The sequence below is a fragment of the Microtus oregoni genome, unplaced genomic scaffold (assembly GCF_018167655.1).
Source record: "Microtus oregoni isolate MIOR12 unplaced genomic scaffold, Mior012 000022F_ref0000154, whole genome shotgun sequence".
NCBI lineage: Eukaryota > Metazoa > Chordata > Mammalia > Rodentia > Cricetidae > Microtus > Microtus oregoni.
This window is the reverse complement of record NW_024543081.1, coordinates 9,327,985-9,353,951: the sequence shown is the minus strand read 5'-3', so window position 1 is coordinate 9,353,951 and position 25,967 is coordinate 9,327,985. Positions and strand designations below refer to the sequence as shown.

General features: G+C 50.1%; 1 protein-coding gene across 1 annotated transcript; it reads left to right on the top strand.

Annotated features, from left to right (window-relative positions):
• Positions 1-1,209: 1,209 nt before the first annotated feature.
• Samm50 (SAMM50 sorting and assembly machinery component) lies at positions 1,210-25,967 on the top strand. Its single transcript, XM_041672516.1, has 15 exons — positions 1,210-1,355; positions 6,075-6,185; positions 8,053-8,154; positions 10,215-10,302; positions 11,950-12,056; positions 12,487-12,617; positions 12,823-12,910; positions 14,068-14,196; positions 14,657-14,728; positions 15,146-15,232; positions 18,028-18,098; positions 20,118-20,185; positions 22,028-22,174; positions 22,583-22,724; positions 25,788-25,967. The coding sequence occupies exons 1-15, from the start codon at positions 1,335-1,337 to the stop codon at positions 25,831-25,833; spliced, it is 1,410 nt and encodes a 469-aa protein (XP_041528450.1). The 5' UTR covers positions 1,210-1,334; the 3' UTR covers positions 25,834-25,967.

The window sequence follows — 25,967 nt, the reverse complement described above, 5'->3', positions numbered from 1 at the left end:
CAGCTTTCTCTATAGGTTTGTGTCCTCTCCTCTAGGCCTGCATGCTAGATGTCTTCCACACTGCATAACAAATGACCGGGTTATTGCTATATAGCCCAGGCTGGTCCCGAACCCTCCACTCTCCTGCCGCAGCCTTCCCAGTGCCATGTTCACACACACCGCCACACCAGCCTAGAACGTATATTTTCAGTAACGACTGGGAAAGGACAATGGTGTGGTCTCCAGAGCACACTGAGGGACACTGCGGTGATAAAGGGCTGGGTGGGTGTGACTCTCTCAGGCCACAGGTGAAACTGTGTGGACAGCCTTGAAACCTATGAGCACTCCCAGGTAACACAGCCAAGAAAGACATCCAACAGAGGGACAATTGGAACAAAAGTTTGGATCATGGGCAGAGCGCTCCAAACTGAGTCACCCTCAATTTACCTCAATGTAATGATGACATCATAGACTTATTTACTAAGCCAGACTCTGCTCTTGGGAGGCAGAGACAGGCTGATCTCTTTGAGTTTTGAGGCCAGCCTGGTCTACAGAGACAGTCCCAGGACACAGGATAGCCAGGCCTACTGAGAAAAACTGTCTCGAAAAACCAAAACAAAACGTGAGGCGGGGAGGGGTGGGGAGATGATGTAAATTTATTTTAATTGAAAGATAAAGTAAAACCAAACATGTTTCCGGGGAGTCTGCGAAGGCAATCTTTATTGACTCTTTAATTTTATTATATGTGAGGAGATCAGAGGGCAACTTCCGAGTTTGGTCGCTCCTTCCACCATGTGGGTCTGAGGGATTGAATTTAGGCTGTCAGGCTTGGCGTCAAGAGCCTTTTACCTACTGAGCCCGCTCGAGACGCCCCCACCCCCACACTCACCCTTTTTACGGGATCTGAGCGAAAGTGTTACGGTGCTGACCCAAGTTAGGTTCCGTGCCCCGTTCCAGGAGTCTCTCATCCCTACACCCTTAGGTCACACCTTAGAAGAGAAGATGAGGCTCCAACCACTAGGCCGGTGTAAGCCACCTTGAACGAAGGCCAGGTCTGGGCACTCAAAACGGGCTCAGCCCGGTACTCATCCCGTGGATCACTCAGCCCAGATCAACTTTTTGGGCTTTACTACGCGCTCTACGCTTGCACAGGACTTCCCTGTGAACAACATCCGGGTCACTGTCTCATATGGACCAATGAGCGGAGGCTCTTGAGCCAGGGGGCGGGCCCTCGGCTGTGCAATATGGCGATGGTCGGCGCGCAGCTTCCGTGACCTGTAGCCTCGCGTCTGTGCCTGTAACTAAGCTAGGGTGGGCGCGGGCACTTCCGCGGGGCAGCAGCCGGAGAGGGAGCCATGGGGACAGTGCACGCCCGGGTGAGAGGCCCCGCGGCGGTCGATCGGGACACGTGCGCCTCCCGGGGCAAGGGCAGCGGGGAGGGTGCGGGAGCCGCTTGGGCCTGCAACTGTAGCGGTCCTGAGGACGGTGGTGACTGACCCAAGGTCACTCCGCGGAATTTTCCCGGGTGGCCTCACAGCACCGGTCTCTACCGGAGCGCGGCGGGGAAGAAGGGCTTGTCAGAAGACAAGATACGAACAAGTTATTTAACAGACTTGTTTTAAGACTTTCTATTATGGTCATGATGACGATGATGATGTCCGAGAGTGTTTGAATGTGTGTTTGTGCACTTTGTGTGCAGAGCCTGTGGAGACCAGAAGGGGGCGATGGATCACCTGAAGTTGTACTCACGGAGGTCTGTGAGCCGCATTATACGGTCCTCTGCAAGAGCAGCAAATGCTCTTACCTGCTGAGCCATCTCTCCAGCCCAGTGCTCTTGCTTTTAAAAGGTTTCATGCATTTGTTTATTTTGTGTGTGCCCCTATGGAGGTCAGAAGACAACTTGCAGTTTTCTCCTACCATGTGGAGTCTAGGGCATCTAATACAGGTGTCAGACCCTGGAGGCAGCTCCTGTATTTGAGCCCCCAGTACCTAGAATTGGGCTGCATTTTGTTCTGTACAGCAGAATGAGCTCTCCTCTGTGAGTGGGCAGAGCAGAGCGGAGAAGAGACTGTCCTGGCTCATCATTTCCTCCTTCCCTGTCTATTTCTGCCTGTGGTGTAGCCCAGGCTGGCCTCACATCAGCAGGTGCTGTCTCAGCTTCTGAGGGCTGGGATTACAGGCATGTATCAGTTATGCTCGACTTAGTTACTGCCTTGGAGTGGGTTTTTCTTTTTCCTTTTTTTTTTTTTCTTTTTGAGGCTTTTGCCTGTTCTCTTCCTCATGGCTCCTAAGATCTGATGAACAAGTTAGTTTCTGCTTAGCGACCCAGAACTTCTTCCTAACCAACTCCATTTTTGAGGGGGGAGGGTAGTCTTTTGGGCCCAGTACCATACCTTAGCTCCAGCCAACAGCCTATGTTAGTGTTATTGAATGAGTAGTTGGCCACTTACTGCCAAACCCTTTTATTTTGTAATTGTTCCCAAAGGCCAGAGAATGAGCCATTTGTCCAGAGTCACAGAGCCTCAGAATGTCCTCAGATCAAGACCTTTGGAGTCCTGGAGCCAACAGCACACAGTGCTGACAGCATCCCTTGCCCTGTGACTCATTTTCTGGTAGTGTCCCTTTACTTCCAACAGCACATAGAGCAAGCGTCCCAACCTGGCCTCCAGACTGGGGCACACCACTCGCACACAGCTGTGTCACATACCATTGCACTCTTTGAACTGTGCTCTTGCCCTGGGCTCATTCCTTGTCCTATTGCTCACATCTACACTCGGCTTTACCTGCCGAAATAGTCAGTTCAAATTCCGGCTCCAGTGCTCTCTTGAATACTGCAGGAGCCTGTTAGGCAAGGTCCTCCCCAAGCACCATGGGTGCCCTCCAGGCAGGCACTCCTAGCTACGTCTGGAGATCTCTTTAAATATTTTTAAATTCTGAGACAGCCTTTCTCTAGGTTGTCAGGGCCTGCCTTGAGCTCACTCAGTAGGCCAGGCAGGCCTTGAATTTGGAATCCTTCATACTTTTGAGTAGCTGGGATTACTGATCTATTTGCTAGGCATGATGGTGCACGCCCTTAACCTCAACACTCAGGGAGCAGCGGCAGTTGGATCTGTTGTGAGTTCAAGCCTGGCCCTGTCTTTTTAGTGAGTTTTATTTAGGACAGCTGGGGCTACATAGTGAGACCCTGTCTAAAAACAAAGCAAACAAGATGTGGTGAGTGAATCTCCATTAGAAAACAGGTCCTGGAGGCACCACACTTTGGCAGAAGCGTGAACCACAGTGACATCCTGTTTTGCCTTCCGATTACGGGGCTGGTGGTCTCTGATGAACTTTGTCCCATGCTTTGACATTTTGGGACTTTTTAGAATAATGGAATACAAACCCTGCCAAAACAAGGCGTATTTGCCAACTGTTGGATTAAGAATGGATCCATGTACATATTCCTGCTTTGCCCAATAGAGTTTCCATACTTATGAGAAGTTAATAGTGATTTAGTTTCAAAAACACTTCACCACAAAACCAGTGGGTAGTGACATGAAATGATGCATTCCTTATCACCCTTGGTAAGTACTCCAGGCTGGCATTGAAATCACAGCCCTCTGTCTGCAGGAGTGCTGGATTATAGGCACGTGCCTGCTTTTCTCTTTTCCCTTCATCACGGAGATTTAGTGGTTTTACTAAGCAAAAAAAAAAAAATTGTATTTAATCAGTATCCTGTGAATAAGAATTGAATACAAAAAAAAAAAAAGGAAACCTGTCTGAAGCCACAAATTTTTAACATTTAAGAGGTGTCCCTTTGGATTCAGGCATGGTGGCCATAATCCCAGGAACTTGGGAGTTGGATTCTGGAGGGTCAGGAGTTCAAGACTACTTGCCTGTGTAGTGAGTTTGAGGCCATTCCTGGGTATGTGAGACCCTGATTCTGACCTTGCATGCACACACACAGAGTCAGTCAGTCAAAATGGCCTAAGAGGTGATATTTAGCCTGATGTTGTTGCTCAGCATTCAGGAGGCAGAGGCAGGAGAATTATGGTAAATTCAAGACCTTAGTACCTCCCCTCCCACAAAGACAGAAGGCATTAAGGTAGATCTTCAGACTATTCAAGGAACCAACATGGCCTCACGATGAAGGTGCTTATATTGGATGGGAGTCTGAGGACCGGTCTTTATGGCAGGTGTGGGAGGAGACAGGATCCACTTGGGTTCCTTATCCTGCTGCAGAGGCTGTGTATAGGGTTCCTGTGACAGAGACCTTGAGCACCTCAGAAGGAGAAGGGAATGGCAGTCCCAGGGTGTCCTTGCTTTGCAGCTGTCAGCATGTGTATGCACTGGAGAGGGGCTTTGACTGCATATGAGCGTGGAGTGAGGAGGTAGCCAGGACTGCCTGCCTGTTTTTGACAGTCCCCTAAATTGCCACTCCGAGTTCACGTCAGGGACACCTGGCTTTCTCTAACATAAAGTGTCCCAGCAATTTTGGGTGTTTACTTACAGGAAGAGACTGGTGACGGAAAAGCTCCTGATTTCATGTTCCATGCACACAGAGATAAAACACTGTATTATGTGTATGTTATGTGTAGAAAAAGTGTGTTTTCCAGCCTTCCCAGTCATGCTCACCTAGCCCCTGCCCCCAGAAAGCTTATTAAGACGTTGCTCTTGGCCTGGAGAGATGGTTCAGAGTTTAAGAGCACTGACTGTTCTTCCAGAGGTCCTGAATTCAATTCCCAGCAACCACATGGTGGCTCACTGCCATCTGTAATGAGATCTGATGCCAGGACTATATACATAATAAATAAATAGTAAATCTTAAAAGAGAGAGAGAAGTTGCTCTTGTGATTATTTGTTTAGGGATAGAATCCCTTCTGCCCTAGCCTGGTGCTGGAGTTCTAGCCATGTGCCACCATGGCTGGCCTTTGTTGTGTTTTGAGGTGGGGACAGTTCATATTGTCACTTAGTTTTTTTTTTTGTTTTTGTTTTTTATTTCCCATTTATTCAGAGCACTTCTGAGTAAAGGTAACAAAGAAAATATGACATGATTATAATATCTGTCACAGTCAATGACCTTAATCTCCTGCTAATGCTGCAACACACCTGAGGCATGGCCCTCATCAATAGCATGCAGTTATTGATCATGTTTAGAGAGGCTAGAGCTCGAAGATCATGGCAGTGCTAGATTCAGTAAGGGCTGGGTTTATGCTTTTAAGATGGTGTTTGTTCCTAGGTCTTCATATGAAGAAAGGCAGAAGGACAACAGAAATGGCAAATTCTCTATTCTCACAAAACAAGAAATGGAAAAGCCAAACGGGCCAAAGCCAGCTTTGGCTCCATAGTAAAATCCTGTTAACCAAAACCAAAACCAAATAATCACGACAGCGACAAGAGATCAAGCTGGTCCTTCCAAACCCTGGTTACATAAGGAACCAATCCCGCCATAGGGGCGCCCTTGTGGCCTGGTCACTTAGGTTTTTTTTGTTTGGTTTTTGTTTTGTTTTGTTTTTTGAGGTAGGGTTTCTCTGTATAATAGTCCTAGTGGTCTTGGAACTAGCTGTTATAGATTCACCTGCCTCTGCCTCCCAAGTGCTGGGATTAAAGACGTGTGCCACCACCACCGTGTGCCTTATATTGTCACTTGGAATCAGGGGCAGACTCAGGAGGGATTTCAAGGGAATCCTTGGCTGCCCAGTGTATTTGAGAAGAGACCCTGTCTCAGAAAACTAAAGAAACGGAATAAGCAAGCTCAGGAGGTTCAGGTTTAGAGCATTTGGCCACTATGTGTGAAGGTCTAGGATCAGTCCCCAGTGCCGCACAACTCAGGTTGTGGAAAGAGCCTGCTTTCTGGCCCATTGATGAGCATGCACAAGCTTCTTTGAAATCTTTGTTTTTCTATAACCCAGTGAACACGGTTATTAAGCACTGCCCCTAGGACCTGCCCCTGCCCATCACTTACTCGCCTTCTATTTCCCATCCTATCTCCACCCCACACACCCAGGGGAGCAGCTGTGCTGGATTTTGTGGCACCACCTGAAGCTGAAAGGTGGAGAGGCTTGGCTTGTCCTCATTGTAAATTCTGTTATCTCCCGTTCCTCTATCTCCTGCAGAGTCTGGAGCCTCTTCCATCTAATGGACCTGACTTTGGAGCTTTGGGGGAAGAAGCCGAGTTTGTGGAAGTTGAACCTGAAGCAAAACAGGAAATTCTGGAAAACAAAGATGTGAGTATTCTATGGAACATCTTGATGTGGTTGTTTCTGGAATGTTCTCCTGGTAAGCCCCTGTGGAGAAGTAAAGGAGCTCTCCTGTCACCCATTGCAAGCAGAGACACTTGGCTTTAGAACAGTAGCTCCTTGTGTCTCAGGTTTTCCTGGGTGGCAGTTGGTGTGGCTGGTTTAAGCAGGCATGATTTCTACTGAAAAAAAAATTTTAAAAAAATTTCATGGTTGGAGAGATGGCTTAGTGGGTAGAGCACTGGTTGCCCTTGCAAAGGTCCTGGATTTGGTTCTCATTACCCATGGGGGGCTCAAAACCATTTGTAACTCTAGCTCTAGATCCTAGAGTCTAGAAGATCTGATGGCTTCTTCTGGCCTCCCTGGACATTGCACACATGTAATACAGGTAAACATGCATGCAGGTAAACACTCAAACGCATCAAATAAAATTTTTAAAAATTTTCAAAGATAGACTCAAATTATACTTAAGTTTAGATGCATGTATGCATTTTTGGTGGCACAGGGGAATTGAACCTCTTGCATCCTCTTTTAGTTTGCTTGATTTTGCTTTTAGAGATAAGGGTTTCTCTGTCAGTCTAGCCCAGGCCGGCCTCAGACTCACAGAGATCCACCTGCTTCTGCCTTCGAGTGTGAGATTAAAGGTATGCCTCTGCACCACCATGCCCGGCAACCTCTTCCACTCCAGGCAAGTGCTTTACTATGGAACTGTAGCCCTAGTTTTTGAGTTTATATTTCTGTTCCTTTCTTCCAGAAGAGTCAGGGATCATTTTTTTTTTTTTTTTTTTTTTAGTTTTTCGAGACAGGGTTTCTCTGTAGCTTTGGAACCTGTCCTGGCACTAGCTCTTGTAGACCAGGCTGGCCTCGAACTCACAGAGATCCGCCTGCCTCTGCCTCCCGAGTGCTGGGATTAAAGGCGTGCACCACCACCGCCCGGCTTCAGGGATCATTTTGTTTCTCGATTATTTATTTATTTTTTTATGGGCATTGGTGTTTTGCCTGCATGTATGTCTGTGTGAGGGTATCCAATCTTGGAGTTACAGACAGTTGTTAGCTGCCATGTCAGTCCTGGGAACTGTTCAGAGGAACTCTGTCCTCTGAGAGAGCAGTCAGGGCTCTCCACTGACCCATCTCTCCAGCCCTCAAGGATCACTCTTTATCTGCTTTGTGACATCTCTGAAGGGTCTTCATCCTGCATCAGAGGCTGGAGGTGGCCATGTGAAGAGGGTTGGGCCTCACTCTTAAGTGTACAGGACCACATGATCTTGGGTTCTCTGGCTGGAGAGGCTAGAGCTCATTCACGGGCAGCACAGACTTGGCAAAGGCTAGATCTTAAGAATACAGGGGCTTAAAACAAACAAAAATACAGGGGTTGGAGGAGTGTTGCTCTTCCAGAAGACTCGGGTTCAACTCCCAGCATTCACATGGCCGGTCATAAACATCTGTAACTCCAGTTTCAGGGAATCTGATGCTGCCTTCTGTCCTCTGCAGGAACCAGGCACTCAGATACTGCGCAGACATACATGTAAGCAAACACCTATACATATAAAATTTAAAAAAGAGCCCATTGGTGGTGATGCATGCCTTTAATTCTGGTACTCAGGAGGGAGAGGTAGGCGGATCTTAGTGAGTTCAAGGCCAACCTGGTCAACAGAGTGAGTTCCAGAACAGGCTTCAAAGCTACACAGAGAACCCTATCTCTAAAAACAAAACAAAATAAAACAAGAATTAAAAAAGAATGAAATAAGAATTCCAGATTATTACACTTGAAAAGACTTTGCCCTTTGTCTCAGACCCTGCCTCTGGCTTCACTTCTGTGCTGGGGTGGTGACCTCTGTCCCCTTTTTACATTTAGGTGGTGGTTCAGCATGTTCATTTTGATGGGCTTGGACGGACTAAGGATGACATCATCATTTGTGAAATTGGAGATGTTTTTAAGGCTAAAAACCTCATTGAGGTAAGTTTGTCTTCGCATGGCACTCTTGGCCTGAAACTTCAGAGGAATCTAAGGCTGTCCCCAGCTCTGCCCAGCCTCTGACTGTAGGGGGACCCAAGCCTGCAGAGCACCTCCATAGCTCATGCAAACTTCCGCTGTCCTTACCTCTGTTCATCCTGAGAAAGGATGAGTCTGTCATGTCTTCTCCACCTGCCCTGTACTTCTCCTGACCCTCAGTATCAGAGCTGCACCGGGTCATGCTAAATGCTCTGGGAACTCCCGGGAGATGACCACTGCATATCACCCAGGCCTCAGGATCCTCCGGGGATACCCACTGCATGTCAGCCAGATCCTGGAATCCCTGGGAATACCCATTGCATGTCAGCCAGGCCCTTAGGATCCTCTGGGGATACTTACTGCACATCAGCCGAGCCCTGGGATCCCCAGGGCTACCCACTGCATGTCACCTAGGCTCTGGGATCCCCGGGGATACCCACTGCACATCAATCAGACCCTGGGATCCCTGGGGATACCCACTTCACATCAGCCAGACCCTGGGATCCCCGGGAACGCCCACTGCACATCAGACAGACCATGGGATCCCCGGGGATACCCACTGCACATCAGCCAGGCTCTTTCTCTGTTGGTTGCACAGACTCTTTCCTGTGCTGTAGTAGGAAGCTGCCTGTGGCTTCCTTCTGTCCTGCTCTTGGACAACACTGACCTGCCTAATAGGGGTCATCAGTGGTGTGCTTCTGGCCAGGTCAACTGGCTCCTCTCTGCCTCCTCTTTGCTAAGCTTGAGCAGTGTCAGCAAAACAACAAACAAAAGTTTGTGTTTTTAAAGCTTAAGGTTATGTTTCAGGCCAGTTACATAAAGGGGTATAAACCGTCAGGTGGAGTGCATATTGGTGTGAATGTGCACGCTGTCTTGCCACTGCTTAACAACTCTCAGAGACCAGCTCAGGTTCAAACATGTCCTTCTGAGTGTGCCATTGATTGGGATGAACCCAGGTGGCAGGGAGCACTAACATTCTTTTGTGTCATTGTGAGGGCAGTCCTTTCAACTGTCTGAGAAGCCTCACCTTAAACACTATTGTTACTGTGTCTCTGTTGGTGGACATTAAACTGAGGGCTTGGCTCTCATGATGGCTGTGGGCTTGTAGCGTGTACAGTACAAGTAGGGTTACTTGGTCAAAGAGCACATGTTCTGTCACTTCAAGGGCAGCATATTGGTCTTCAAGGAGATCCACCATTCCATACCCCTGCATGGGAATAGGGAAGGTCCACTCCCCAGAGCTGAGTGCCACACTCTAAGGTCTTGCTGTCCATTAGACACAGAGTGCTGTTTCATTATTTCCATTTGTATGTATGTCCCTCCCTGGGATCAAACTAGGGCTTCGAGGCAAATACTATAGCTCACTGAACCATCTCACCCTTTCTCAAATACTTTTTAAATTTTTGCCATTTCTCTCGCTATTTTGTTTTGCTTTGCTTTTTTGTTTGTTTAGACAACATCTCACGATGTAGCCTGGGCTGGCCTCCAGCAGCCTTAGCCTCTGAGTGCTGGCCTTATAGGTGTGTGCCGGGTTCTCACTGCAAGGCACCTGTTCTTCTGTGGTTTCTCAGCGTCTGTTCTTTCTCAGGATCTGCGTCATTTTGTCACCAGGGTTGAGCGTTTGTCCTGTGTGTTATCTTTTTTCCCTGTTATCCTTGGCCTTTTCTGTGTCTCATACTCGCTCTCTTGACTGATTTCTGTGTCTGGCACTTGCTCTGGTGTCTGCTTTCCATCTTAGTCAGGTTCACCTTGCAGCTCCATTATCAGCTTTTCCCCGTGTCCATCCCCATGGTGTTGCTGTCACATGCTGTGGTTTCTGCTCAGTGCTCAGGGCACCTCAAGCTCAGTCCTCTCTGCTGAGCCCCCAACTGTACTCCAGCCCAACAACCACACTGTTCCTCCTGGAATTTCACAGATATTTCCTGCTGCACACACCTCTCGGTGCATGCACTTACAGGTCACATGGCTCTCAGTGCTCCTGGGTCTTAGGAGAGCTCATTCTCTTTGGTCTGTCCCTCTCCCAGGTAATGCGGAGAGCTCATGAAGCCCGTGAAAAACTGCTTCGCCTAGGAATTTTTAGGCAAGTGGATGTTTTGATCGACACGTGTGATGGTAGGTACCATGGGAGAGTATCCGGGTGCCACCATGTAGCCTCCAGGGTCACAGAGCAGTCATGTGGGTAGATGCAGAGTGCTCCCAAAGGTCCCTCAGGCAGGTCTTGGAGTTAGCCATCTCTAAAGATACACCTGTGGGTTTCATCACAGCAGAGGAGTGGGTGGGGCCTATGATCTAAATGTGGTAAATCTCAGGACCCACTAATGAGTCAGATAGGAGATGGGCGCTCCTGGGGACACTGGTGAGGGTTCTGAACATTTCACTTATGGAACAGAGGCTCTGGGCCTTTAGGTAACTTGTCTCTGGCCCAGTAGTCAATGATAGAGTTTGACCTGCAGGCCTTCCCTGCTTTCCCAGGGTCAGTTTGGTGCCCATTTGTTGGCACTTGGCTTCAGCTCTCTCCAGTCCCTCTTGGATATGGCCTTACACTGGTCAGCTCTCCTCTCTGGCTGTGACTTCAGCTCTTTACTCTGACTGCACAATAGAATTACCTAACAGCAGAGACTGCTTAGGGCATTATAAATCTGTCATTGTGCACATAGTACACTGCATCTCACTGATCTGCTGTGAATGTGGGCTTGACAGTTGTCACAGATGAACCTTGTGAATGTGAGGTGTTATTCGTGGGGATATATGCCAGAGTGGCAAGGGTTGATGGAACTTTGCTTTTTGTTCTGTCTTACACCAAAACCACCCTGAAAAGTGAAGTCTTCTAAAAAGAAAAAAAGAAAAAAAATAGAGTTTAGTGTGGTGGCACACACCTTTAATCCCAGCACTCAGAAGGCAGAGACCGGTGGTTGGTTCTCTGTGAGTTTAAGGCCAGGTTGGTCTGTGTGGCGAGTGCTAGGCCAGCCAGGACTACAAAATAAAAACCAGAACAGTCCCAAGGCTGTGCAGGTGTCTAGTAGAAGCACCCAGCAGGTGCCCTGGGCAGAAGGCAGGAGTTAGCCTCTCCTCTGAGACCCCAGCCCTGAGGGTTTGGCCTCTCTCTGCAGAGCATCCCCGGCCTTGGTGGGCTGTGAGGTAGAAACCTCCAGCTCAGACACTGCTCACACCCTGCTGGATGGAGGACATTGAACTGTACTGTGTTGCTTGTATCCTCTTAGGGTGATAGTCTTTACCATCATATGAATCCCATGCTTGGCTGTTGGTTGAACAGGACTCAACATTTTCAAAGGAGGGTGCATTCCCAGCTGGGGCTGTATCCGGGACAGAGCAGGGTCAGTGTTAGGTGTAGAGCTGTGTTTTGGTTTGTACATGTGTGTGGCTTTTGTTTTTTGTTTGTTTGTTTGTTTTGTTTGTTGAGACAGGGTTTCTCTGTGAACGGTCCTGGCTGTCCTAGAACTCACTCTGTAGACCAGGCTGGCCTTGAACTCACAGAGATCCGCCTGCCTCTGCCTCCTGAGTGCTGGGATTAAAGGCATGTGCACCACCACTTCCCAGCTTGTACGTGTATATGTATGTGTGCACATATGTGTATATGTGTGGTTACTGATGTGTCAGTTGGAGGACAGCCTGCAGGAGTCAGTTTTTTTTCTTCAACATGTGTGTCCTGGGAATCGAGCATAGGTTGGCAGGCGTAGTGAGTGCCTGTACCCACTGAGCCGTGCTGACTGCTGACCCTTTGAAATATTTACTTTTTAGGTGATGATGCACTGCCAAATGGACTAGATGTCACGTTTGAAGTGACAGAGCTCAGGAGGCTGACGGGCAGTTACAATACCATGGTTGGGAACAACGAAGGCAGTATGGTAGGGCATCACGTTCACTGTTGTTAGAGTCCTTTGAGTGTAAGCTTTTGAGGTGTGCCTGTTGGGAAAAACAGCGAGTTGCTGTGGAACCTGCCGGCTTATGGACTTGGGTGTTATCTACAATTTCCCTTTAACCTCACTAGAGCTGGTCAGCATGAAGTCGAGGTTGTTTGTAGTGATACTAACCCTAGTGCCTGCCAGATGAGCACATTAATGCTCTTGTTTAGATTCCTTTATGCTTCAGTGGAAGAGGTTTGGGGTTGAGGTGGGAGACTTCTGCCTTCTAGCTTCCTAGGTGGTCAATGTGGCCGTCATCCTGTATGGGATGCCGTGTGCTTGGCAGGGGCGCCTTGTGAGAAACAAAGGCTGTGTGTGCTTGAGCCTTGTTTACCCTGGTCCAGTGCCAGCTCTGTCCTTTTCCCTCCCTCAGGTGCTCGGCCTCAAACTCCCCAATCTCCTAGGACGTGCAGAAAAAGTGACTTTTCAGTTTTCTTATGGAACCAAAGAAACTTCCTATGGCCTGTCCTTCTTCAAACCACAGCCTGGAAACTTCGAGAGAAAGTAAGAAGCCACACGGGTCCTTGAGCTCAGTGGCCTGACTTAAAAGTTAAAGTAGATGGTTTGAGTGTGAAATGCCACAGCTGCCTCTGCCGTGGCTGCTGCTCTGAGGATGAGCCCCTGTGTAGTCTAATTGGGCCTGTGGTTTAGCTGAGTGCAAGCCCTTTGCACAGACCCACTGTTAAAGCTCTGTCCCATTGCCTCCTAGCTTCTCTGTAAACTTATATAAAGTTACCGGGCAGTTCCCGTGGAGCTCACTCCGGGAGACCGACAGAGGAGTGTCTGCCGAGTACAGTGTGAGTATACCCGGCCCTGCATGCAGGGTGGGCACAGTGAGCTCACTGACTAGAGAGGAATGGGTGGGTGAGTGCAGACTTCTCACCCTTGGTGGCCTTCTCCTGGCTAGATGTCTCCTCCCTAGCTGATGCAGGGAGCTGGGGGCAGAGCTAGCTGGTGTCCATGCTGGACTTGTGGCGTCCGTGCTCCTGACTGACTGTAGCACCCAGTGCCTTCTCCCATCATTCTCCTTGGTTCTCCCTTTTGTTTCTTTCCTATATTTTTCAAAGAGCTCACCCTGAAAGAGTCAGGCTTCCTTTCTACTTGGAACAATGGACGCAAAGGGGCTGAAGTGTAGGATGGCATGGGGTTGGCATGGGGAGTTGATTAGGTGGCAGGCTCTTGGGAACACCTGAGTTATAACACTCCTATAGAGTGACTGCTGAGCCTGGCTGCTGCCCCTGCTGCCCTGCACAGTGCCCCTGTGTGCTGAGGTGGGCAATTTGGTCCACATTCTTGTACACCAATTTTGTGTACTGGGCTTCGGTTGGTGCCTCCTTACCCTCCATGGCCTTGTATTTTCTCCAGGCCTACAGGCCTGTGGGGCAGGCCTACTGACCTGCTGAAAGGTAAGCTGTGGGGCAGATCTGCTGTGGGGCAGACCTGGACCTGGCTTTGCTTGTTCCCTCTGGCAATGGGAAGAAAGCCCTTGACCTCATATGGCTTGGTCTTCTTGTTCTTCTGGGGCTGATCCATCCAGGTGACAGGTTACTGAGTCTGCCTTCAGCCAGTCATGTGGGCTGAATGGGTATGTCATGTCATCTGTCTTACTGTGTCTTACTGTGATGAGACCGCCACCTGCTGTCACCCCTAGCTTTTAGGTGTGGCTCTGTTCCTTCACCTGCAGAGTAGCACTGCTCAGGAGCAGTTTACAGCCTCCTCATCTTCCTTCCCGTGCCCTCTTCTGCTCCTTCTTCTCCCCTACTTCCTTTCATTTCAAACAGTTTATCTTGGGGCTGGGGCTGGGGAGGATCAAGTGCCAGCAAGGGACTGATCTATCCCTTCCCTGGTGCTGAGAAAAGAAATTGCCAGTGATGCCTCCCTTCAAAGGATGCTTTGCAGCGCTTTGTTCCAGTGTGAAGGGTGCAGAACAAGGTTTCCTTTTGTGCCATTACAGTTTCCCATATGGAAGACCAGTCACACCATCAAATGGGAGGGCGTGTGGCGGGAACTGGGCTGCCTCTCCAGGACTGCATCGTTTGCTGTGCGGAAGGAAAGTGGCCACTCACTGAAGTCCTCTCTCTCGGTAGGACTTGCTCTCTGGGTGGAGAAATGTGTGGACAGAGCCCTTGACCCATTGGTAGTCTCTGCTGATATGGGGCTGAGTGAGATGACACTGAGGAGTTAACTGGGTGGTTGGGACAGTGGCCTCCAGTTCCACTGCCTCGTACTATTTCTTGTAACATCAGTGGAAAGAGATAAACGTGTGTTTAAGAGCTAGCTGTGGAATCTTACCTTCCAGAAATGAAAAAAAATGCAGTGAGCTGGCAGGGTGGGTGCTGGGCTCTCTGAGGGAGCAAGGCTGCTCAGTGTCCATGGGAAACTCTGGTGTCTTTGGGTACACCATCATAGACCTTTATGCCCTCGTGGGAAGGCAGGAACAGGTGAAGCACTGTGGGCATGCTCACCACAGCCCTCAGTGCACAGCAGGTTTATTGCCCTTGGAGCTGCTTGGAGTGAAAATATGCTCCGTTCATCTCTTTTAGCATGCCATGGTCATCGACTCTCGGAATTCGTCTATCTTACCAAGAAGAGGGGCCTTGCTCAAAGTCAACCAGGTGGTGTTCTCGCCAGAGCTTCTGGTTGGGGAGTAGTGAAGTGTGCACAGGACGGTCGCACACAGTGCTGGGGCTGCTGTCCACAGGGAGTAGTGTTGAGTGCCTTAAAAGTAATGTGGTCAGGTGCCCTGAAGGTACAGGGGAGCTGGGTGACACACTACAGGCCAAGGTGATCCAACTGGTCTCATCCTGCTGCTCATGGTGCAGGCAAGACGCGGGGTACGCAGTCTACATTTTCAGAGCAGCACCAAGTGGGGAGGTTTGTAGGTGAAATGTCCCTGCCATGAACGTGGCTCACTCTCTCTAGATGCTGATCTGGCCAGGGCCTTGTGAAAGGCACAAACAACAAAACTGTCATTATAAAAGACAGTGCTTAGTAACCCCTGTGTCTTTGTGACCTGTGGCTTCTTCCTTCAGGAGCTGGCGGGCTACACTGGAGGGGATGTGAGCTTCCTCAAGGAAGACTTTGAACTTCAACTGAATAAGCCACTCATGTTGGATTCGGTGAGTCTCCAGCCTGTGCCGTGCCTTGTGGGGGTCACCCTTCACCTTGGGGTCCTGAGTGCCTGAAGCACTGGTGTTAGCCAGTGCTGTGATGTTTTAACCTAGAGGATCTAAGATCCCTCCGGTCAACACGTGTATGGCCTGCCAGGCTGTGCTGGGTCCTCACACTCAGAGCCGTCCCAGAGCTCCTCATGCCTTAGCTCTCCGCCTGGCACTGCTCAGACTCCGCTGCAGTGCCTGCAGTGTGGAGCATGCTCCGAGTTCCCTGCATTCCTCCCCTTCCCAGCTGAGCTCCCCCAGATGCATGCCCTCCTGCTGCTTTCTGGGAGTCTGTGCTCTAGAGTGGTGCTGGGAGTGCCCCGATGTTCACTGCTGTCCTCCTCTGCCCACGCTGCCTTCTCAGGACACTTTCTGAGGGACGAGGTTCTTCCTTCACAGGCACTTGTCCTTCATCTGCCTTCTGCTGCTGTAACATCCTTTTAGGAATTTGGCACAGGCATGTCTCCAGCCACCTTCTCTTATCTTCCTGTGTGGGGGCTGAGGGGTGGAGGGCTCCACTGTGCATATTTTGTGGAAGCACCCCTCTGTTGATCCGTTTACCTACCTATTTACCACCTACCCACTCATCTGTCTACACACCTGTCCACCCACCTATCCATCTCCTGTCCTTCCTCCATCCACCTGTCCATCTATCTCTTCTCTTAGCCACCCATTTGTGTGCCCACCCACTCATCCTGTCCACCCACTGCACTCCCCCACCACAAACCTGCATCCTGGCTGCATCAGGAGGTGGGAGCATGAAGGTAGAACCTAAAGGGAGCAGAAGGATTGGTGGTTGAGATGGGCAGAACTGGGGGAGGCAGGGCGTAGAGGGCAAGAGGACAGTGACTGCTAATGAAGAAATGGCTTAGTGCAGGTGGCATCCCGCTGATTCCTGGAGGAGGAGGGGGCATCAGTGGAGAGCTAGTGTCTGCGAGGTCAGAGTTCAGCAAGTGAAGATCAGGGTGGTCCCTCAGCTTTATGGTGAGACTGACTGAGGACGAACCTTGGGATCTGGGCAATAGCTCTAATTCTGAGGCCATGTCAAAACAAAATGCTTATTTTAGGAGACAGAGGAGAGAACAGGGACAGAAATAGCTGAATGGCTTTTTTGAGGCATCTACGAGTGGCATGTGGTGCGAGAGGGGACGGGGTGGATGGGTGGATAGGATGAATGCATGGATGGATGATAGACGGATGGGCACACAAATGGGTGGGTAAGAGAATGTATAGGTAGAAGATAGGTAGAAGGATGAGTAGGTGGTGGACAGAAGGATAGATAGGAGGAGGGCAGAGGACTCGGGATCTTTGGCTCTGGCAGGAAGGAACTGGGACCTTGTCTGCGGGTAGGAATGTGGAGTATAGATGCCTCTGAGTAGGAGCCCATGCAGAGCTGGAAAGAAGGAAAGTAGGGGTCTGCTCTTCTTGGGAGCCCAGCAAGCTGCCTTCCAGGCAGAGGTAGTGGTATGTACAGGTAGGGCTGTAGGCAGGTCTGGGAGTCTGCTGAGGCCCTGAGGTCTCCAGGCAGCAGAGGCAGGCCTCAGCCCAGAGAAGGACCAGGAGAGGAAGCAGCTTCTCCGTGAACAGGTCAGAGCCTTGTCCCCATGCAGCCAGCAGTGTCATCACTGTTTGGCTCCCACTGGTTGGAAATGTCAGTGGAGCATCCGTGCTTCCCAGCAAACCTACTGTTGAAAATGTCTCAAGTGAGGTAACCTGAACAGCTAGCTCAGCCTGACCAGCCTTCATCAGACTGGAGCACTTTCCCTTACCCTTTCAAAGTCTACCACAAAGGTGCCTTTAGTCAGTGTGGTGTAGCTTGTGTGGCTTCCAGAATGCCTTACCAACAGATGGGCATATGAGTGTGCCATCAGACAGTGGTGAAGTTGGGAGATTTCATCCTGTCACCATGTGGGTGCTGTCTTGTGTGTGGTTCACTGTGCACTCTTCTACTCTGTATCTGTAGTCCTTCCCACTGAGGCATCCAGAAGAAGACCATCTAAGCTGTGTTGGGTCAGCAAGGACAGGACAGGCAAAGGACCCAAGATGAGCAGAGGCCCTGGCCAGTCCAACACCATGAGTAATGGGGGTGACCTACAAGATTTAAAGAGTGTGTCACTGAGGCCCCTTACTGGGTGGTGCTGCTCCTGGGAGAGTGAGACTCTCCCGTACATCTTTTTTTTTTTTTAATTTATTTATTTATTATGTATACAATTTTCTGTCTGTGTGTATGCCTGAAGGCCAGAAGAGGGCGCCAGACCTCCCTACAGATGGTTGTGAGCCACCATGTGGTTGCTGGGAATCGAACTCAGGTCCTCTGGAAGAGCAGGCAATGCTCTTAACCACTGAGCCATCTCTCCAGCCCCTCTCCCGTACATCTTTATACTGTATGATTACAGGAGCATCCTAGCCTGTATAGACCTCCAGCCTGAGGAGCTGCATGCCTCAGTCCCCTCACATCTGGGGTCTGAGCAGATGTAGAAAGGGTCCTGGCTATCCTCCTCTATCAGGTTGTCCTGTGGGTATGACTTCTCATGTAAGAGGGTCCTGTCCTGACTGGAACACAAGCCAAGCCCTGCTGCACTCTGTATGACTCTGTTGGAATGTAAATTTGCCTCTGAGTTCTTCAAACTCACAAGTCCTGGTCCCCTGTGTCCCTGCTCTGCTCTGCTCTGCTCTGCATGCCAAGGGCGTTCAGAGTAGAGCAGCCTCCTGCTGGTGCTCATGGGACAGAAAGAAACACTGTTTGCTTCGCACAGGTATTCTCCACGTCTCTCTGGGGCGGAATGTTGGTGCCCATCGGTGACAAGCCATCCAGCATCGCTGACAGGTCAGTGCCAGCAGAGGCTCCCATGTTCCTCTGGACTTCGGATTGTCTTTCTTTTTTTACAGTAGATTGCTCTTGGTTTTGATGTGGAAACCGATTTTGAAGTACTCATTACTTTAAAAAACAAGTGCTGCTTGCTTTCTGTTGGGACGCTTTATTGAATTAAATTTTTTCTCAGCCTGGCGTGGTAGCACATGCCTTGAGGCAGGTGGATCTCTGAGTTTGAGGCCAGCCTGGTCTACAGAGTGAGTTCCAGGACAGCCAGGGCTACACAGAGAAACCTTGTCTTAAAAACCAATATGTAAATAAATAAATAAATTTCCTCTCTTTTTATTATGATGAAAGAATTTGATTAGCACTTGTAGAAGTGAAAATAAAGGCACATTTACAAAAGTACTGCTCGTCCTCCTAGAGGACAAGCCTGCCTTAACCCTGGTCTGACTCCTTTTGGTTAATTAGAAGTGTGTTTATATGTTGTGCAGAGTGAGCTGTGAAGACACTGTATTTTATATGCAGCTTGTGTTCTCGTTTGTTAAATGTTACAGAGAGATCATAGAGTGATTGTCCACTGAGTCTGAGTCATGAAACGGCTTTATAAGTAACATTTTCTCTGTGTGTGTGCACGTCTGCGTGTGTGCGCAGGTTCAGATATGCCGTGGTTCTTGTGGTGGGGAGGGTCAGAAGACAGACTTCAAGAGTTGATTATCGCCTTCCCCATTGTTTTTAGTCAGGGTCTCTTGGTTTTGCTACTGTGCTGCAAACACCAGTCTGGCTGCTCCAGCCTTCCACATGACTCTCTCCCCATCTCCCATCTCACTGTACAAGTACTGACATTGCATTTGCGCATTATGCATCTGGCTCTTCATGTGGGTTCCAGGGATTTGTCTAGCACTTACAGGGAGGTTACAATGTCTGTAACTCCAGTTCCAGGAGATCACACACCCTCTTCCTGTCTCCTCAGCCACCAGCCATGCATGTACTACGCAAACAGACATGCAGGCATAGCACATAAAAATAAATTTTTTAGAATCACCCAAGCACAGCGTTTGCCATTTGTCTGCATTATTAATATCAGCAAACTGTTCAGGAAAGCTTAGCAACCAGACAGTGAAAGCATCTGTGGACCTCATGTCAGAGTGACTTGTGTGGGGCAGGAAAACTAGACCCTTGCTCCCTGTGCACTGTCGCGGCCCCTTGGACCACTCTTCCTAGGGCACAGAACGGCTTTGCACATGGTTGATCACTGAACATTAGTACTAACTGGGCATAGTATTGCGCACTTTCCGTCCCAGTACTTGGGAGAGCAGAGTCAAGTGCGTCTCTTAAGTTTGAGGCTGTGAGGGCTACATAGCAAGACCTTCTCTAAAATATATCTTTATAGATATAGATATAGGGAGATATGGATAGATAGATATAGAAATACCTCAAAAATTAGAACACCCTCCCCTAATTAAAAGGCATTGTAGGAACTCAAGGTCATTGTGGCAATAAGGAACTTGACTAATGTTTGAGGAGACCCTGGGTTCTATCATTGACAGTTAGAACATAGTACAGTTCACTGTAGAAAACCAGAGTAATGCTTATGTGGTCTGTTTCCCTCTGTTATCATCTGGCCCCTCTCGTGGTGTGCCATACTGTTAAGTGATGTGGACTCTACCTTCTCAACCTAATACGGCTGGGGATGTCTGCCATGTAGGATGCCTGGTTGGTAGGGAACTTTGTGGTGGGTCTCTTAGACAGCTGCCCATCCTTTATAAGGGTGGATGATCCTCTTTGCTCACCTTCCCCCATGTGGCTCTGTTGTGTCTCATTGCTCATATCCCTAGCGTGAGCTGCTGTTGGGTGTCGGGTAGATTTTGATAGGTATCATGTTCACTTGCATCTTTTCCACCCTCTCCTAATGTTCTGCTGTGTAGAGACAATGTCATTCCCCAGAACCAGCTGTGACCCTGCTGCTTTCTCACTTGCTGTGGGTCGTATGGGTCTTCACCTAATGACCTGACACCTGTCACTTTACTGCAGGTTTTACCTGGGCGGTCCCACAAGTGTCCGTGGATTTAGCATGCACAGCATTGGACCCCAGAGTGAAGGTCAGTGAGTTTAAACTTGAAGACATGCAGTTCTTTCCTTCTGTATGGGCTGTCATTTCTGGGGGGCCCAAAGCAGTGGAAATACCAGTTTGCAACAGTGCGAGCATCAGGACTTCCTGTTGAGTATAAGGATAAGAGCATTTCCAGCAGCCTTGCCAGTCCTGTTCTCTGGGGGTGACCTCTGCTCAAACCAGCTATTCAAGTAGCCCTGTGTCCTAGGACACAGCCCCCTTTCAGAAGACTCAGCAGGCCTTGTCTCCTATGCCTTTGCTCCCAGGGGCTGCAGAGGCATACACTGCCACTTCTGGCATCGACGGTTTCCCGAATAATGTCTTAACCAGGTAGAAGCAATGTAGATCTGTGGCTGTGAGTAAGGTGATTTTCCTGAGGTTTGTCGTCTGTTTTAAACTGACAGTAGCACTGTCCACTGGTACTGGAATCCAGGGCAGAAGCTGTCCTGAAAGCACCTGCGTTTATACACATGCACATTTGCTCACATCTCTTGGAGTTAAAGACAATCCAAAAATTAGGAAAGGAAGGAGCCACAGATGGAGAGGTAGATTAATTTGGCCCTGTTTTGTTATAGGTGTAAAATGACACACAAAGGCTGTAGAGATAGCTCAGTCGTGAAAGAGCACTGAACTGACTGTTCTTCCAGAGGACCTGGGTTTCTGGTACCCACCTGATGGCTCACAACGCTCTGTAACTCCAGTTCTGGGGATCTGGTGCCCTCCTTTGGTGTCTGCAGGCACTGCACACCTATGGTGTAGACATACATGCTGACAACAAACACATACATACTTTTGTTTTGAGATAGGGTCTCACTATATAGCTATGGCTGTCCTGGAACTCACTCTGTAGACCAGGCTGACCTCAAACTCACAGAGATCCACCTGCCTCTGCTTCCTGAGTGCTGGGATTAAAGATGTACTACCATATCTGGCTCTCATACACATTTTTTTTTATTTTTGGTTTTGAGCCTATCCTTTAACAGCTGAGCCATCTCTGAAGCCTTTATACACATTTTCAAAAAGACATATGACAACTATATGCATTTGGAATACACTGGAGGGTAATTGGCCACTTTTATGGGTGCTGGTCAGCTGGAATCCCCTGGGTTCCCCAACGTCTCCCCGGCAGTATTCCCCACAGCTGAACACACTGTAGTAAAGGTCTCCCAGGCACCCTTGCTTCTCTGCTTTTGTGCATTCCCTCCCTGTGGTGACCAACATGAAATTAAGAGAATTGAAGCTTTTCTATCACAATGTCAAGAGCCCCAAAGCAAGGAACCACAGAGCTCAAAAGAGCCATGAAAGTAGCAAGAAAAATGGAGGGTGAGGGCGAGGCACATGTGGGGAGAACTTACCAAGGCTCAGATGTGGGCCCATGGAGTCCAGACACTTCCCTGGCTGGTGGAAGCAGCTGGTGCGGACTGAGGAAAGTCAGCCCAGCAGGTGTCCTTTCCTGGATAGCTTAGCCGAGGACTGACTCCAGAAAGGGACGGCCTGCCAACGTTGAAACCACGGGTTTTGGGGCAAAAGCCTGGGTTCTGGCCTCACCAGCAGGCTGGGCTTGGACACTGTCCCAACATGCCAGATAAAGAGAATAGTGCTGGTGGAAGATGCCAAGGCTCAGTGGGGCCGCTTTAAGAGGAGGAGCGCTGCAGGCACTGTGGACAGGGCACAGGGCAGCCTTGTTCTTTGGCAGTGCTCTGCCCCCTCAGCTGTGTGAGTATGGAAGGACACCGGAAAGGAGGGAGGCGGGGCACGCCTGGTTTGTGGAGCAGAACTGAAAGCAGGAACCCACAGTGCTGAGTCAACAGATTCTATTCTCCCTCCTTAGGAGACTACCTGGGAGGGGAGGCATACTGGGCCGGGGGCCTGCACCTCTACACCCCGTTGCCCTTCCGACCAGGCCAAGGTGGCTTTGGAGAGCTTTTCAGAACCCACTTTTTCCTCAATGCGGGCAACTTGTGCAACCTCAACTATGGTGAGTCTGCCCCGGCTGTAAGTCCTTATGGTGCGGGGTGGTGCCTTCCCTGATGCCATCGTGTAAGGGGGGTGGGGGGTGGGAGGGGCTGCTTCTTACTCTACAAACGAGCTTCAAGTGCTCTCGGGTGTCATTAGGGCCCAGAGCTCAGAGGTGCTCCCAGAGGGAGCTGAACAATTTGGGAGCCTCGAGCCCTCTCTGAGGTAGGGCATGGGGCCTCCCAGCTGCTTTGCTGGGAGAGCATTTTTAGGCAGAGGGTTCAGGATAGCCAGACCCAGCAAGTTGACACTCAGCTTGTTCTAGGAGAGTGGGAAGCAGATACCCAATCCTATACCAAGCTCCAGTAGCTCGGCCCAGCTTTAAGGGGCCCTTCCGGGTAGGGAGCCACACATCACCTTTCTGTTTCAGGCGAGGGCCCCAAAGCCCACATCCGGAAGCTGGCTGAATGCATCCGCTGGTCCTATGGAGCGGGCATTGTCCTCCGGCTCGGCAACATCGCTCGTTTGGAGCTGAACTACTGCATTCCTATGGGTGTGCAGAGGGGCGACAGGTGCGTGGGCTGTGTCAGCTCTGGGGAGTTGTGGTTTGCACTGGGCTGCTCACTTCAGTGGCTTTAAGGTCGGGGACTTGAAGAGATATTGAATGGTTAGCTAAAGTTAACTATAGCTGAGGGGGGAAAGGGATACCTAGCACTTCCCTGGACCACTACTGCTACTGTTCCCGGGCCAGTGTGCGCTCTGCTCCTCTGAGCAGCTAACCAGGGGGGAAGTATTGACTCTGCTTACTGGAAGTGTGCAGTAAAGAGGGCTGCCACCGCAGCCTAGCCATGGGCTGGAGGACTCCTCCCATGGATATGGAGCAGTGGTTGTGTTACACGAATTCGGTCAAGTGCTGCTAGGGTTGTAGAAGTTACTCCATCTCTTGTATTATCTTGTGGGCATTGTGCAAGTGTCTGGAGACTCAGGGATTATTATACATAGGAAGCTTGAATGACAAGGCTCTGGGGTCAGAAGTCAAGACAGGTGCTGGTGGGAAGTTCCTGTCTAGGGCACCTTCCTGACAGGCAGTCTCACAGGGAGACGATACAAATGCTTGAGTGAGGGGATTAGAACTTTATCCAATCTGGATTTCTCCCCAGGGCCACATGCCAGGTGCCACCCTGCGTTGTGGTAGGTCTGGACTAGGTTACTTAGCTACTCTGGGTCTCTTTTGCTAGCCAGAGAATGGAAGGTGATGTTTCCTGCTCTGTTGTTGTGTGGTCTGGATGTGGTGGCTGTGACTCCCGAGACCGCTGCCCTTTTTGTCCTTGGGTGGTGTGTCCTGTTTACACCATGCCTGCTGCCTGCAGTTTGACATGGCCACAGTTGCTGCTGTCAGCGCAGTGTGAGAAGGGGCTAGTGCTCCGAGGTCCCTGGTGCATAGTAGGTAGCTCCTCAGCAGCTGCCTCAGTCTTCAGCATGGAACTAACTGCTCTGTGCAGCCTTCCATGAGGTGGAGCTGTAGCTGTAGCCAGCTAGCTGCGAGGCCCATGTCCCTGGGAAGCCCTGCAGGAATCATTGTGATTGCAGGTCGGTGCCAAGTCAGAGCCAGAATTCAGGAGTTGCTTCTCAGGTGTGCTCTGGGCCAGTTCACCTGCTTTGAGAGTGTGGTGGGCTATAGTGGGCAATGCGGTTGTTGCTTTTAGTGCTTCGGCCTTTGTGACCCATGCCGCTGTAATACTGACAGCAGCCACAGGGTGGCAGTGTGCGCCAAGCAATTGCTTTGCTTTTGAGCCTCTTTACTAATTGGCCCTTTATTAGTTTGTGCTCTTTACAGCTCAAGACCCCTCAGCTGTGCCTCTCTTAGTTAAACCTGAGACACATGTTTCAAAGATTAGTCCAGAATATAGCCTCCATGAAGGAGCAGTCGGCTGCTGCAGTGGGGGAGGTCCTGGCTCAGGCTGTTACAACTGTTTGCCTGGATGGCAGCAGCTGTTTGCTGTGGGCAGTGAAGTTTGGAGTCAGCCTTGAACATGGAAATACCATTCCCTGGTGTGTTTGGCTTGCAGCGTTGTTGGCAAGGGTGGAATTTGGTAACATTTGAGGGAAATGACCTCAGTTTCATCTAGTTTCTAAAATTAGGCAGTTGGCAGGTGGACAGTTGTCTGTAGCCCCGCCCCCAGCGTTAAGCCAGGTGCTCTGAAATTGGCAGTTGAGGCCTTTACAAAGGGAGACAGTTTGAAGTGTTTTGACTGCCATCCCGAATGATTTATGGTGCTGTCTTCTCCGGGACCCTTAGAGTTCTGTCACAGCAGGACTCCCCAGGCTAGGTCTGTGGGAGCCAGCAGTGAGTCAGGGCTGCTCCAGCTGCTCATTGAGCTGCAGGAAGGACACCATTGCAGCTAAGGAGGGCAAGAGGCCCCGAGATGGGACCTTGCTGGACTTTCTGAGGCTTCTGCGACCATGTGTACTCTGCCCCCCAATACTACACTCCTCCCCGGGACAGCTGTGCCCAGTCAGGATGCCCTTCCCACCCGTGTCCTCAGAAAGTCCAGCCTCTTTATTCTTCCTCACCCCTCACTCCAGCCACTTTGATGTCTTCCTCTTTGCCTGTCAAGGACTCTGTTTGGGGCCTGCGAGCGCTGTCCCCCACACTTAGCGCACCACCCAGGATGAAGAGCTCTGGTGGTTAAGAGCAGGCATCAGTGGGCTTTCCTGATGACCACTGCTGGGGCTGGTATGAGGGGTGAGCATTACCACAGTCGGGCAGGAAGGCTGCCTGCACTTGGCCCAGAGATAGAGGCTGAGGAGGCCCACAGGGTATGCAGAGGCCTGGCGGGCCCTGGCCTTGTGACTGTGGATGGCATCTTGAGTACCCATCCTAGCATTGCTCTGTGGTGTGTGTGTCACAGCACAAACATCTTTGCTGTGTTACAGTTGTGGTAGCAGAGCTGTTCTGAATGCCTGTGTGTTCTCTGAAGAGCTTGGTGTAATGATCTCCTCTGGGTGTCTCTAAAGCATTGACAGCAGCCATGGTCTCTTTTATGGACCTTACTCTAAAGTTATGGAACTGACAGCCTAGGCCCATGGCTGAGGGTATAGGAACGCTGCTACTTGGGCTCAGATTCTCAGCCTCAATGGGAGCTGCTTTCCCCCAATTCCGAGGGCTCCTCAGCGGGGAAGTGAGAGACTGCTGCACAGTCCATTGTGGGGGCACCTAGGAATCTGCGCCTTGAGGACCCTGAACTGGGTGCTTGGTGCCAATATGAGAAAGGCCGCATGGGACTCTCCAGAGAGCACACCTGTGGTGACCCTTTTTATCTTCCTTCCTGGATCAGGAACAGATCTGGCTGACTGGGATGCTGGGTCGTTGTGAGTCCCAGGATTATCCTGTGTTCTGGGCCAGCCCCAACGTGTAGGCCTCCTGCTTCTCCTTCCTGTCCTGACACCAGGTGGATGGGCGGACGCGGACCTTGGGTGGGATGGAGCAGCAGTATCTTACAGGCTCTATCGCTCCTTCCTCTCCTTTCTCCAAAGCTAGTGCTTACTAGCCTAGGTGGAACTGTGGGGCTAGCGGAAACTCACCATGGCACGGTGCTGGGAGCACTGTGATTGACTTTACCCTTTCTTTTTAGGATTTGTGATGGCGTCCAGTTTGGAGCTGGGATTCGGTTCCTATAACTTGAGTCTCCCAGGGCAGCTTGGATGAGCATCGCGTGTCTCCCAGGCCACAGGCCTGTTTGGAGGTGACACAGTGGAGTGCTTCTGGGCCGTAAACCTTCTGGGAAATCACGTTAATAAATTTGAAACACTCA

Bases quoted from the DNA above. Each gene is read 5' to 3' on its own strand.
- Samm50 (XM_041672516.1), top strand. From the start codon at position 1,335: ATGGGGACAGTGCACGCCCGG. The intron at 12,057-12,486 runs GTAGGGCATCAC...TCCCTCCCTCAG, and splicing joins GGAACAACGAAGGCAGTATG to GTGCTCGGCCTCAAACTCCC. The intron at 12,618-12,822 runs GTAAGAAGCCAC...ATTGCCTCCTAG, and splicing joins CCTGGAAACTTCGAGAGAAA to CTTCTCTGTAAACTTATATA.